Source organism: Gossypium arboreum, chromosome 2, assembly GCF_025698485.1.
Source record: "Gossypium arboreum isolate Shixiya-1 chromosome 2, ASM2569848v2, whole genome shotgun sequence".
NCBI lineage: Eukaryota > Viridiplantae > Streptophyta > Magnoliopsida > Malvales > Malvaceae > Gossypium > Gossypium arboreum.
This window is the reverse complement of record NC_069071.1, coordinates 99,873,255-99,889,046: the sequence shown is the minus strand read 5'-3', so window position 1 is coordinate 99,889,046 and position 15,792 is coordinate 99,873,255. Positions and strand designations below refer to the sequence as shown.

At 40.2% G+C, this 15,792-nt stretch overlaps 1 protein-coding gene and 1 pseudogene across 1 annotated transcript; both read right to left on the bottom strand.

Annotated features, from left to right (window-relative positions):
• The window catches only part of LOC128285150 (photosystem I P700 chlorophyll a apoprotein A2-like), a 13,084-nt pseudogene extending 2,608 nt beyond the window's left edge, over window positions 1-10,476 (bottom strand).
• Window positions 10,477-13,232: 2,756 nt separating this feature from the next.
• LOC108466210 (probable amidase At4g34880) lies at window positions 13,233-15,253 on the bottom strand. The gene is given in 8 exon segments (XM_017766558.2): window positions 13,233-13,651; window positions 13,743-13,941; window positions 14,052-14,291; window positions 14,416-14,627; window positions 14,711-14,873; window positions 14,875-14,972; window positions 14,975-15,137; window positions 15,213-15,253. Coding segments are annotated over 8 exon segments (1,473 nt in total). The 3' UTR covers window positions 13,233-13,294.
• Window positions 15,254-15,792: the final 539 nt, after the last annotated feature.

Below are 15,792 nucleotides of genomic sequence, written 5' to 3'. Positions count from 1 at the left end.
ACCTCTTTTCTTTCAATTCAATATTTTTATCACCACATACATACATGTTTATATATATATTCTACCATTCCATTCAGCATCATTACTTGGACATTACGACCCTTTAAATTAGTACAAAATAAGTGCTTAATGACTTACCTTATATCGGATGAAATGATTCCCAATCTACTACTCGATTATCTTTGCTTTGCCTTTGCTTGGTTCTCCCTCTTTGATGTCTTGATCTAAAATGAATACATTTAGTAGTTTAATCTTCTTGCTGGATTTTTATGTGTATAATTTAATGGTTTTCACCCCATTTCACAACTATCTTTGTTCAAAATATCAAAATCTCAACCAACATTTGTTTAATGCTTCAAGGCCGAATGCATGGTCACCATTAAGCTAATCTAGTCTCAAGTATTTTAATCCTAACATACAACATCATGAATCAACTCAACCTTATAAGCCAATATTACTCCTACAATCGATTGTAAGGAGTTAACAAAGAAAATATATTTTCACAAACATATACACCCATATGGCCGATTTTACCAAATCAAATTTAACCTTACTTATCTCAAATTTTCATTTCATACTATCATCCCATGACATAGCAAGGTTTTGAATCATGGACTAATTAGAACTAAAACTAACAACTAAGAACATGCATGAATCTCATGGCACCATATCAAACATACCTTAATCTAGATACAAGGATGGCCAACCTATTCCAAACCAACCATGAGCAAGGACCCTTTCTTCTCCCTTGAGATTTTCGGCCAAAAGGATGAAAAAAGATGAACAAAGCTTTTTTTTTGTTTTCTTTCTCACTTGCACGGCAATGGGGAGGGAGGAAAGCCTTCACACACACTTTTTTTTTTTTATTACTCATGCACCTTATTTTATTTATTTCAACATAAAACACTCACCCAACATGTTTCATGACATGTCTTGCCCATGCTTCCTTGTCATGGCGGCCACTAGCACTTGGGGGATTTTGACATGCAAGTCCTCCTTTTGACTACATGTACTATTAGGTCCTTATAGATTAGCCTATCATTTTTCAAAAGTGTCATACAAGTCCTACTAACTGAATTCACATGCTATCGGCTAAATCGAAGCCTGAAATTTTCACACATTCATAATTACATATTCTAGACAATAAATATTACGTTCAAACATTTCGGTGACTCGGTTTAGCGATCCGAAACCACTTCCGACTAGGGTCAATTTTGGCTGTCACAACTCTCCCCACTTAAGGAATTTTCGTCCCCGAAAATCTTACCGATAAACAGGTTTGGATATCGCTCTTTCATAGAGTTCTCGGTCTCCCAAGTAGCTTCTTCCATCCGTGCTTGAGCCATAACACTTTTACTAGCGGAACCGCTTGTTTATAACTCTTTCACTTCTCGTGATAGGATACGAATCGGTTCTTCCTCATAACTCAAATTAGGCTGAACCTCGACCTCAGATGGAGTAATTACGTGTGTTGGGTCAGACCTATATCGTCGAAGCATCGAGATATGGAAAACGTTGTGAATCTTTTCAAGCTCAGGGGGTAAAATTAATCGGTACGCTACTGGCCCAACTCGTTCAGATACTTCATACGGACCGATGAACCTCGGACTCAATTTGCCCTTACGGCCAAATCTAAGCACCTTCTTCCAGGGTGAGACTTTGAGAAATACCTTGTCTCCAACCTGATATTCAATGTCTTTCCTTTTCAAATCCGCATACGACTTTTGGCGATCCGAAGCAGCCTTTAAACTTTCACAAATTACTCGAACTTTTTGCTCTGCATCCCTAACCAAATCAACCCCAAAGATTTTTCCTTCACTAAGTTCAGTCCAGAATAATGGGGTACGGCATTTACGACCGTATAAAGCCTCGTAAGGCGCCATCTTGATACTTGATTGAAAGCTATTGTTGTAAGCGAATTCAACCAAAGGTAAATACCGTTCCCATGAACCACTAAACTCAAGGATGCAATATCTCAACATATCCTCGAGTATTTGAATTATCCGTTCGGATTGACCATCGGTTTGGGGGTGAAAAGCAGTGCTAAAATGCAGCTTGGTACCTAAAGCCTCTTGCAATTTCTTCCAAAATCGCGATGCAAATCTTGGGTCTCTATCCAAACACGATAGAAATAGGCACCCCATGCAATCGAATAATTTGGGAGACGTATAATTCGCCAATTTATCAGCGAAAAATCCGTGCGAGCAAGAATAAAATGAGCAGACTTGGTGGGTCTATCAACAATGACCGGATCGCATCCTTCTTACTTGTCGACAATGGCGGTCCGGATACAAAGTCCATGGTGACTCGATCCCATTTCCACTCGGGTATCGTGATCGGTGAAGTAATCCCTATGGCACTTGATGCTCGCTTTCACTTGTTGACATATTAAACATCTCAAACAAAGTCGAGATGTCTCGTTTCATACCATGCCACCAAAACCGAGCGTTTGGTCATTGTACATTTTAGTACTACCGGGTGGATTGACATTCGACTCTTGTGAGCCTCGTTCAAAATCATCGAAACAAGTTCCGAATTCCTTGGAATACATAATCGACCCTTGAACGTCAAGCAATCATGGTCGTCAATCTGAAATTCCGATTCCTCCTTCGAAACACATTCGGCTAACTTAGCGACCAATTCGGTGTCGACCTTCTGAGATTCAAGTACTTGATGAATCAATAACGGTTTGGTCTCTAATTCGACTACTAGCACCTCATCGGGTGAAACGGATAGATGAGCATCCATCGCTCTCAAAGCAAATAGTGTCTTGCGACTTAAAGCATCGGCCACCACGTTGGCCTTTCCCGGGTGATAATCAATGATGAGTTCATAGTCTTTCAACAACTCAAGCCAACGTCTTTGTCGCAGGTTTAAATCTCTTTGAGTCATCAAATATTTTAGACTCTTGTGGTCCGAATAAATGTGACACCTTTCTCCAAACAAGTAATGCCGCCATATCTTCAAGGCGAACACTATGGCTGCTAGTTCAAGGTCATGGGTCGGATAGTTTCTCTCATGCGGCTTTAGTTGTCTCGACAGCGTAAGCCACAACTCGACCTTCTTGCATCAACACACAACCTAACCCAAGCAAGGATGCGTCCATTGATATGACAAACTCTTTCTGGGACTCGGTTGTACTAGTACCGGGGCCTCGGTTAAGCAGGTTTTTAGTCGATCGAAACTTTCTTGTGCGTTCGACCACTCGAACTTAACATCTTTTGAAGTAGTTTTGTCATCGGTAGCGACTATCACCGAAAAACCTTTCACAAATCGTCGATAGTATCTAGCAAGCCCCAAAAGCTCCTAACCCGGTAACATTCCTCGGTGGTCTCCAATCGACTATGGCGAAATTTTGTTTGGGTCCACCCGACACCGATCACGGACACCACGTGCCCCAAAAGCTAACCTCTTTCAACCAAAATTCACATTCTTGAACTTTGCGTATAAGCGCTTATCTCGTAAGATTTGCAACACTAGCCTCGGTGTTCAAGATGTTCGATTTCATCTCTCGAATAGACCAAAATGTCATCGATAAATACAACTACGAACCGATCCAAGTATGGCCTGAAAATTCTATTCATTAAATCCATAAACACCGAGGGCATTAGTGAGCCCAAACGGCATCACCAAAAATTCGTAGTGACCGTACCTCGTTCTAAAAGCGGTTTTGGGTATGTCCGATTCTCGGACCCTCAACCGATAGTACCCGACCTCAAATCTATCTTTGAAAACACCGAGGCTCCTTTAATTGATCAAACAAATCGTCAATTCGTGGCAGCGGATATTTATTCTTTATCGTCACTTTATTGAGTTGACGATAGTCGATGCACAACCTCATGCTTCCGTCCTTCTTTTTCACAAATAATCTTGGTGCGCCCATGGAGAAAAACTTCGGTCGGCGAAACCTCTATCCGTCAATTCTTGCAATTGAACCTTCAATTTCTTTAACTCCGTTAATGCCATACGATCACGGAGCTATTGAGATCGGCGTAGTACCGGTACAACCGATCTTTGAATTCCACTTCTCGAACCGGTGGCAATCCAGTAACTCCTCCGAAAAACATCGAATACTCACAAACCACTGGTACCGATTCGAGTTTCTTTTCCGTCTCTTTACTTTCAAACACATACGCAAGGTATGTTTCACCCTTTTTTCACATATCTCGGCGGTCATAGAAGATATTATCGCGGCACTCCTTTTAAATCGATGAGACTCGACTCGGACTACCTCATTATTTGCACTCCTCAAATCAATGATTTTCCTTTTGCGATCCACCTTTGCATCATGTACGGTCACCAATCCATACCAAGAATAACATCGAATTCATCAAATGGTAGAAGCATCGGATCGGTGGAAAATAGGATTCTCGAATTATTAGGGGCATCTCTTGCACACTTTATCAACGAGTACGTATTGACCCAAAGGGTTTGACACTCGAATTATGAACTCGATGAGACTCAACGGTAGAGTCTTCTTGGATGCTAAGGTTTCACATACATATGAATGAGTAGAGTGGGGTCAATCAATGCAATCACACTAGTATCAAAGAGAGTAAAAGTACCAGTGATAACGTCAGGGGAGGATGCCTCCTCTCGTGCGCGGATGGCATATGCTCTAGCAGGAGCACGGGTCTCGGACCGAACAGCCGTATCAGTGGCTCCTCTCTGATTACCACCCCTACCTCCTAAAATCCTCGGGGGTCTACCTCTAGCCGTCGCCCCACTAGATCTTGCCCCTTGCATCTTATTCTTCTCATCTAGCTCCGTGCAATCTCTAATGAAGTGGTCCTTCAAACCACATCCGTAACAGGCCCGGTTAATAGACTTACCCCAACATTCACCTAGGTGTCGTCTTCCACATTGGGGGCATTCAGGTCACTCTTGACGATTATTGCCCACACTAGCTACCGATGTAGCTCGGGAGTCCGTCAATGGTCGGGCTCTGATGGAAATTCCCGCAGTCGCCCTCGACTTACTAGTGTCCTCTCTGAACTTCTTTACAGTCGAGAACGGAGCTTTACCCATCGATCTCTTACGATAGTCTTTAGCTTCAAATTCAGCCTTCTTCTTCTCCTTTCCAAGTTCTTCCGCCTTGCAGGCTCGTTCGACTAGCGTCACGAACTCCTTTATCTCCAAAATACCCACTAGTAGTTTTAAATCTTCATTCAATCCTTCTTCAAATCTTTCGCACATAGCAACCTCATCGCCACACACTCCAGAGCATCTTGACTAAGTCTTACGAACTCACGTTAGATTCAGAATCTTGTCATACGGCCTTGCTTGAGTTCCAAGAATTTCTTACGCTTTTGATCGATGAACCGTTGACTAATATACTTCTTTGAAATTCGTTTGAAAGAAATCCCAAGTAACTCGCTCGTTTGGGACTATGGAGATCAAAGTCCTCCACCAATAGTAAGTGAGTCTGCAACAAGGATATAGCACACTTTAGACATTCATCGGTGTGCATGCAGTTCATCAAACACCGAATGGTGTTATCAAGCGAACTTCGGCTCTTTCGGCATCATCGGTAACTATGGCCTTAAACTCCTCAGCCCCGTGCTTTCTAATCAAGTCTACAGGTGGCTTACTCGGCCTCATAGGATCAGTAACTGATGGCATTACGGGCTCTCGGGGTGGATTATTCAAATTCGGGGATTGTTGGATAGCCGGATTGGTTCGGGCGTATTGCGCTACCCACTCATTCATCATGGTAAAGAAGGCTTGTTTTGCCTCCTCACCTTGATTATTCGCAGATGACTGAGGTTCAACAGGCGGCGTCCCTTGTGCAGGAGCAGCCGCTACACTTTCAACGTCATCCGCCAAGGTTCTCTCTACACCGGGATCCCTTTACTAATCAAAACAAAAATTTTAATCGTCAGAAGTCATCACACATTTAAACATTAACATTAAGGCATGTATAGCTAGACTCATACGCGCTATGGTAGTCCTAGAACTGACTAAACCATAGCTTTGATACCAACAAAAATGTAACACCCCGAACCCGAGACCGTTGCCGGAGTCGAACACGAGGTGTTAACAGACTTCAACCCACTTATCGAGAGTTTCCAGACAAGCTGCCAATCTGTGTACTAGTCGCTCCAAAATTCATAACTTGAGTTTTGCAACTCGAAAATCAGTTTCACAATTTTTCCCTGAAACTAGACTCATATTTCCATCTACATATTTTTTTCTAGAAGTTTTGGTCGAGCCAATTAGTACAGTTTATTAGTTAAAGTCTCCCCTGTTGCAGGGATTGACTGCTCTGACCTTTGTGCGTTACGAATTGGATATCTCCCTGTACAGGGCTTCATTACTGATGCCGTTTGTTTCTATAGAAACTAGACTCATAGAGGAATCTACATATATATTGCATGACTCCTAATTATCTCTGGTTAATTTACAATGATTTTCCAAAGTCGGGACAGGGGATCTAGAAACCGTTCTGGCCCTGTTTCACAAGAACTTTAATATCTGTTAACTTATAACTCATATGACCATTTCGTTTCTTCCATATGAAAGTAGATTCATCAAGGTACATTTACATAATTTATTTACTATTTAATACCATTCCTACTATTTTTAGTTATTTTTCAATCTCACGTTACTGCTGCTGCCAGCACCTGTCACTAAAGCAACTATGCCTATTTCATGATTTCCCTTTGATCTAACTAGTGATTCATCATACATGTCACAAATCATGATCATGACTAGCCATACCAGAGGCTAATCATTGTCCAACATCTCCCTACTACACTATTGCCATAACATGCATTTTAACACCAAAATAATCAACCATGACATAAGGCATGGAAATCGAATTACCAAGACTTGTGACTTAACATTGGAGAACTAAATCCAACCGAGCATTTATGCCATTTTCGCATGGCTGAAAGTTACATACCAAAGTTCAACAAAGCATATTAGCCTATACATGCCAAAATGTTCTCCTAAACTGACTACACAAAAAAAATACCAAAAGTTGCTAGCCGGTGTGATGACTCCGATGACGATCACGAGCACGTAAAAGGACGAGTCCGAGAAACCTAAAATGGCGACAAGCAAACACGGGTGAGTATATAACTCAGTAAGCCATAAGCATTATATTGCCGTTCAGTAATAATATACCATAAAAGAAAATAATTAATGCGGATTAAAATCCTCCATCCACACCCAAAGCGGTACTATAATTCTTTAGGCATTTCGGTTTGGTCTCATACCAAGCCCTACTTGATATTTCATACATTACGCCATATGACATTGCATGCATTTATTTTCGAGCATAATCACCACATAGATCAAGACTTACCAAACCAAAACTCCAAATATAAATAAAATGTCCATTCCTCATGAGCTCAAGGTGTTTACTCGCATCGCTGTCCATGATTGACTCGGTAAGGCCGCACATAGAACATGTACGTTTATTAGAGGATGTGCAATAAGCCCGCACACTTAGTGCTTAATAGTCGAACTCGCACACTTAGTGCTATATAATCAAACTTGCACACTTAGTGCTGTATAATTTGAACCCGCACACTTAGTGCCAATTTGTGATTATAAATGTTTACACTCGCACACTTAGTGCCGAAACCGATCATTCAATACATCTCACCTCTTTTCTTTCAATTCAATATTTTTATCACCACATACATACATGTTTATATATATATTCTACCATTCCATTCAGCATCATTACTTGGACATTACGACCCTTTAAATTAGTACAAAATAAGTGCTTAATGACTTACCTTATATCGGATGAAATGATTCCCAATCTACTACTCGATTATCTTTGCTTTGCCTTTGCTTGGTTCTCCTCTTTGATGTCTTGATCTAAAATGAATACATTTAGTAGTTTAATCTTCTTGCTGGATTTTTATGTGTATAATTTAATGGTTTTCACCCCATTTCACAACTATCTTTGTTCAAAATATCAAAATCTCAACCAACATTTGTTTAATGCTTCAAGGCGAATGCATGGTCACCATTAAGCTAATCTAGTCTCAAGTATTTTAATCCTAACATACAACATCATGAATCAACCCAACCTTATAAGCCAATATTACTCCTACAATCGATTGTAAGGAGTTAACAAAGAAAATATATTTTCACAAACATATACACCCATATGGCCGATTTTACCAAATCAAATTTAACCTTACTTATCTCAAATTTTCATTTCATACTATCATCCCATGACATAGCAAGGTTTTGAATCATGGACTAATTAGAACTAAAACTAACAACTAAGAACATGCATGAATCTCATGGCACCATATCAAACATACCTTAATCTAGATACAAGGATGGCCAACCTATTCCAAACCAACCATGAGCAAGGACCCTTTCTTCTCCTTGAGATTTTCGGCCAAAAGGATGAAAAAAGATGAACAAAGCTTTTTTTTTGTTTTTCTTCGCACTTGCGGCAATGGGAGGGAGGGAAAGCCTTCACACACACTTTTTTTTTTTTATTACTCATGCACCTTATTTTATTTATTTCAACATAAAACACTCACCCAACATGTTTCATGACATGTCTTGCCCATGCTTCCTTGTCATGGCGGCCACTAGCACTTGGGGGATTTTGACATGCAAGTCCTCCCTTTTGACTACATGTACTATTAGGTCCTTATAGATTAGCCTATCATTTTTCAAAAGTGTCATACAAGTCCTACTAACTGAATTCACATGCTATCGGCTAAATCGAAGCCTGAAATTTTCACACATTCATAATTACATATTCTAGACAATAAATATTACGTTCAAACATTTCGGTGACTCGGTTTAGCAGTCCCGAAACCACTTCCCGACTAGGGTCAATTTTGGGCTGTCACATTATCCTTATTCTATTCTGGATTGTAATCTCTAATAAAAAATATAGCTCCGTGGGCAAAAGCTCCTGTCATGATGAATCCTGCGATGTATTGGTGATGGGTATATAAAGCATCTTGAGTAATAAAGTCTTGTGCTATGAACGCATAAGTAGGTAAATGTACATGTGTTGAGCTACCAAGGACGTAATAACCCCTAAAGAAGCTAGAGCAAAGCCTAATTGAAAATGAATCGAATTATTGATTATGTCATAAAGACCCTTATGCCCCGGCCCCAATCGTCATCCAGGAGGAATATGTGCTTCTAAAAGATCTTTTATACTGTGACCAATTCCGAAGTTAGTTCTATACATGTGACTCGCTATTAGGAAAAGAATTGCAATAGCTAAATGATGGTGTGCAATATCAGTCAACCAGTAAACTTTGCGTTTGTGGATGGAATCCCGAGAAGGGTTAGAATGGCGTTCTCGATCCTTGGGAGGTACCAAATAAATGACTACTTGAATCGGGTTTTGAGCATAAAGATTCCATCGACCTGAAAAAATAGGCCTAACCCTTGGGGATGCGGTAATACATCTAAGAAATTATTCCATCGAACATATTCCCCTAGGATCTAGGAATAGCGACATGGACTAAGTGCCTGTCCAAGCCAAGGAACTTACTCGAATAGTCCCGACAAATGATGATTGAGACGAGATTCGGCATTTTTGAACCATGAAACGCTTCGGTTTCCATTTCGGTTGTAGGTGTAACCAACCCGCTATTAAGGATAAGAGAAAGAAATAATAGAAAAGGGCTCGATATAAAGATCTTCATTAGTATGTAACCCGATTGTATACCACCACCGATAAACACCGAGTAAGCGATATTCATTGGACCAGAGCTCCCCTCTAGTAAAAGCTTCCACAGTAGGTTGACCAAAATGAGGATCCCAAATTGCATGAGCAATCGGCCTTACATGTAAAGGATCCTGTACCCATGCCTCAAAATTTCCACCAAGCTACATGAAGCAGATTTCCGAAGTCCACGAAAAATTATTGCTAATTTCCCAAAGTGAGAAGCAAAAATATTCGATAAAGGCGTTCCTCGATAATATCATCATGACTCTCGAAGTCATGCACGGTAGCAATACCAAACCAAATACGACGCGTAGTGGGGTCCTAAGCTAATCCTTGGCTAAACCTTGGAAATTTTAATGCCATAATGTCTTTCAAATCCTCCTAGCCATTATCCTCTGTAATAATTCTTGCTAAGAAGAATGCCCATGTTATGGCAATTCCACCCGAAGGTAATGGGTTACCCTACAAAGACGTCCTTATACAATGCTCAAGGCTCTAAATTTGAGTAGCAGGAGCAACTTTTAATTTATTATGAGCCCAAACGATGGATTCAATAAGTTCTTGCCAATAACCACGTCCATTGAATAGAAACATTAAACTAAAAGCCCTACAAAATGAGCACCTAAGAAAAGAAGGCCATATGCAGATAATGAAGAACCATAAGACTGAATTACCTGCGATGCTTGTGCCCATAAGAAATTGAGTAACCACCCATTAATAGTAATAGAACTCTGGGCAAAATTTCCTCCTGTGATATGAGTTACCACCCCTTGATCACTTATAGTACCCCAAACATCTGACTCCATTTTCCAACTGAAATGGAATATTACTACCGAAATGGAATTGTACATCCAGAATAATCTTAAGAAGACATGATCCCAAGCGGATACTTGACATGTCTCCCCTCTCCCAGGCCCGTCACAAGGGAAATGAAAATCGAGATTTGCTTTATCCGGTATCAAATGCGAGCTGCGAGCAAATAGAACACCTTCAGAGTATCAATACCGTCACATGAATCGTAAATGCATGAATGTGATGGACCAAAAATCTGCGGTTCCTAATGGAATAGGTAACAAAGCAACTTTTCCCCTATCGCCACTAAATCACCGCCTCCCGAGTTAAAGCGGTGCTTCATTGGTGCACAGGAGCTGTTGCAAAGGTGCTAAAGTATGGGTGTTTTGTATCCATTGAGCAAAGACGAGTTGTAATTGTATAGCGATATCGAAAACATATCTTGTGGACGCCCTAAAGCGCTCATGGTATCATTATGAATATACAAACCAAAAGCGTGAAAGCCTAGAAATATACATACCCAGTTGAGATGTGATATGATTGCATCACGATGCCTAAGGACACGATCTAATAGATCGTTGTATCAAGTAATTGGATCATAGTCTCTTACTATAAAAATAGCTGCCTACGTAGCGGCACCTACTATCAGAAATCCACCAATCCACATGTGATGTGTGAACAATGACAGTTGTGTACCATAGTCGATAGCTAGATATGGATAAGGGGCATGGAATACATATGGTGAGCTACAACAATGGTTAAAGAGCCTAACATAGCTAAGTTAAGAGATAATTGAGCATGCCATGATGTTGTTAGGATTTCATATAGTCCTTTATGTCGTTGGCACAGTAAATAGACCTTTATGAGCCTCTAAAATATCTTTTAGGCTATGCCCAATGCCCCAGATTGGTCTTATACATGTGACGCTATTAGGAAAAGAATTGCAATAGCTAAATGATGGTGTGTAATATCAGTCAACCATAGACCCCGATCCTTGGATCTAATCCTCCACGAAAAGTAAGAAATTCCGCATATTTTAACCAATTCAAGGTAAGAAAATGGGGTTGCTCCTTGACAAAAGCGGGATAAAGTTGAGCCAAAAGATCACGATTCAAGATAAATTGATGGGGAAGTGGGATCTCTTTAGGGTCTACTCCAGCATTTAGAAATTGGTTTATTGGTAAAGATACATGTACTTAATGCCCCACCCAAGAAAGGGACCTAAGTCCCAGTAGCCCTGCTAAATGGTGATTCAACATAGATTCTACATCTTGGAACCAAGACAATTTTGGGGCCGCTTTGTGATAATGGAACCAACCGGCAAAAAGTATTAAGGCCGCAAAGACCAATGCACCGATTGCGGTACAATAGAGTTTTAATTCACTAGTTATTCCAGATGCTCACCAAATCTAAAAAAAAAAAACCAGAGGTTATTTGTATTCCTCGGAAACCCCCACCCACATCGCCATTCAAGATTTCTTGGCCCACTATTGGCCAAACCACCTGGGCGCTAGGTCCAATGTGAGTAGGATCGCTTAGCGATGCTTCATAATTGAAAACGAGCACCGTGGAAATACATACCACTCACCAAAGAAAGATGATGGAGAGTTGGCGAAATGGGCACTAAATATTTTGCAAGAGATCTCCTCCAAATCACCGGTATGGCTATCGAAATCGTGAGCACTTGGCATGTAGGTTCCAGATCCAAGTGGTAGTATCGGGTCCTTTAGCTATTGTTCTTGAGAAATGGCCCACCTAGCCCATTCCTCGAAAGAAGTTTTTACGGGATCCCTATCTACCAAAATTTTTACTTCGGTTCCAAGCAAGCGAATAATCATTGAGTCCTCCTCTTCCAGGACAACACATACAAAGAGACCCGCCAACAATCAAGAATTAGTGAACCTATGAGAAACGCTTATAATTAGTTTCTTTCTCTTCTATCTCTCATCTATCTATCTATTTTTATCTATCTATTTTTTTTTTTAGTTATTCACTAAAGCAATTATGATCTGAAGTCGATCCGGGCAAGTGTTGGATCTATTATGACATATCCATGAGGCGCTCAACGAACCTTTTAATCTTATAAAACCTTTTTGGACTTTACTTACATTGGTGCAAAACCCATTTTTTGTGCAACCGTGTAGTGTATTCATATCTCAATTAGAAGTTCCGAAGTGGAGTTTTTTTTTTGTCTTACATAGATAGAACAAACAATATTACTCTATCGAAATCTTCGGTTTTTCCTCTTTCTCTATCCCTATCCCATAAGTACAGCATTTGAATCAATAGAGAACCTTTTCCTCCTATATGAATCAATATTATTACATTCCAATTCCTTACTGATACCCCCCAAGGAAAATCCCGAATTGGATCCCAAATTGACGGGTTAGTGTGAGCTTATCCATGCGGCTATGCACTCTTCAAATAGGAATCCATTTTCTGAAAGATCCTGGTTTTCATGCAGTTTTAGATGACATACTCTGTTGACAATATTCTAAAATTGACAAATCTTCTAGACAGCCAAAATGGGGTCCCAAACCATTCCATCAAGAAAACAACAAAAACTAAGTCTGTATATGCATGTGTGTGAAAGTAAAATATTCCCTTTCTTATATAGTGGCTGACTGGACCAGTCATGCTAGATTATCATAAAGGATCATTACACAAGAGAAGATGCAATAATACCCTCCCTTTCTTTCTTTTTTTTAAAAATGAAAATTTAATAAGAAAAACTACTATGAAAAAAATGAAGAAAAAGATAGAAAATTAATTAATTCAGAATAAGTAGTTTATTTCATAGGTTGAATAAGTGGCATATTTCTATTTGATTTTTCAAGGTTTGAACGGAGGAGGTTTCCTAATCTTAGTAGCTTGCTCAAAGGCATATGTGATCTCAATTAGTTTGCCCTCCGATCCCTTCAGTCCCCCAAATGAAATGCCAATAGGCACCCTTTGGCTATCATATCCAGCTGGGACAATAATTGCTGGGAACCCTCCAATTGCATAAACAGAAGAAGCATCTGCCCTTGGGATCACCACTGCATCTAGCTTGTAATCTCTCATCAACTTCTCCAACCCATTTTTTGAAAGATTTTCCAAATTTGCTAATGCTGCCTTCTCTTGAGCACCAATCCCATTTGTGGCTTGGGCTGCCAAGAAGATATCTTGGCCTATTTTATCTGTCAATTCCTGCAATGCATGCCCACCTTATTAACCAACATACAGTATGCATCTTGAAATAATGCATATAACCATAGATTTCATGATCTATAATACCCACCAAATCAGGGAATTTCAGGTTGAAAGCTATAATATCTGCCAGTGATCGCACCGAGGAAGCCACTAACTCCCTGAGGTAGGCGTTCAAGGACAATTTGAACTCTGCTACGATGGCTACTGCTTCACCACTTGCGGTGACATTTAATATAACATCAATGTTGGCTATTTGTAAATTGTCTACAACAATGGCACCTTGTCGCCTGAATTTATAAGAAAGTTTTTACTGTTTTAGTGATTAACCCATTAGCCATTTAGACTAAAATGGGTCATTCCAAGAGTCTTAATAATTTTAGAATTGTCTTCTTTATACCTTAGTGTATGTAAATGGTTCTCAAAAGTCTGAGCCAACCCCAATCCTTGAGCAATTTTGAAAAATGGATTTCTCACTATCCCCAATCTCTTTCCTTTGAGCCCACAGGGGTTAAGGAATCGTTTGTAGCCGCCAGGTGGGATATAGTACGACGCATATCTAGTTGCTTCATCATTAGAATCGAACCCTACAATGGCATCAAGAACATAAACAGCATCCGACACTGTCCTGCAGATAGGCCTGTTGAAACCAATAGGGCAGAGGCACATTTGTTGGAGTTTTCAGTCATTAATAACATCACAAAGAAGAATCAAAATCACCCAAAACAACAGTAAAAATGGAGTAGCATAAAAGAGAACTTAACCCAATGGTGTCCTGTCTTGGAGTAACTGGAATGACCCCGGCTCTGGTGAGACCAACTGTAGGTTTTAGGCCCACCACTGAGTTAAAACTGGAGGGACATAGGATGGAACCGTCAGTCTCAGTCCCTAATGATACTGTTACCAAGTTTGCAGCCACTGATATTGCTGATCCACTACTTGACCCACACGGAGTTGCAGACAAGACATAAGGATTCTGCACGGTATTACAGAGCAGGCCTTATTACTCGTGTTATTCACACACTAGCTAAAATCTTGGGAATTATACATTTAACTCACCTTTCCCTGGCCACCTCTTGGACTAAAGCCACTGGGTGCAGTAGTTGACCTAAAATTAGCCCACTCACTCAAGCTAGCCTTACCCAGAATGATTGCTCCAGCTTTTCTCAGTTTCTCCACTGCCCCTGCATCTCTGGGCACGACTGACCCGAGCAATGCAAACGGTGGTGTTCAGCTTATCTTTTGTAGCAATGTTATCCTTGAGCAAAATGGGAATACCATGCAAGTCAGGCAGTGAACCATTTACTTTACACTTCTTTTTTTATCTGCAGCATCAGCTTGAAGCAATGCATCAGGGTTCACTTCTATGATTCCTTTAAGGAGCCCATTGAGCCTGGCGATTTCTCTGAGATAGTACTGGACAAGTTGCCTTGAGGTGAGTCGGTTTCTCTCAAAACTTTGTTTTATATCTTTGATCGTCGCTTCTCTGATCGAGAATGTATAGTTTGCAATGGTGCGGGTGGAAAACCCAAATGAAAATATGGATTAAAGAATCAAAAACAGGAACAAGGAAGAGCTTCTTAGAGAAGAACTGGAAGCCATTGGTAAGCTGCAATGGAGGACTTAAAAGACTTTTACTTTTCTGTTTGATTTAGATCCCAAATTCCTATCCTATATATAGGTACCATCCAGGGGTTCTGACAGTATAAATCAGAAAACGTTATTTTATAATGAATGAAACAGGGACCTTTTCTTTGTAAGCTGATAGGTTGAGAGTGGTAACCATTTCCATGGACAAATTATAGATGGCGAACTGATTCCGATGAGAAACGTTCAAGCACTTGGGAGCACTGTAACCAATTATCTAATTCTGTTTAAATAAGCTGTCAACAACATCCTTACTATTTGCCGTCCATTTCCGGTGAATAAATTGTAGTACTGTTTAATTTGGATCTTTACCAACTGTTTTCCTGGTAAAGACAACCTATTCTGAAGTTCATCAGCATTCAGCACCCCCAAAAAGAACATTCCTTCACCAAAACAATATCATTTATTTATTTCCTTTTTATTTTGGTACCCAAATGTGGGTCACAACAACTCATTTAATTTATACCTCTCCGAGATGTAAATCATGTAAATCA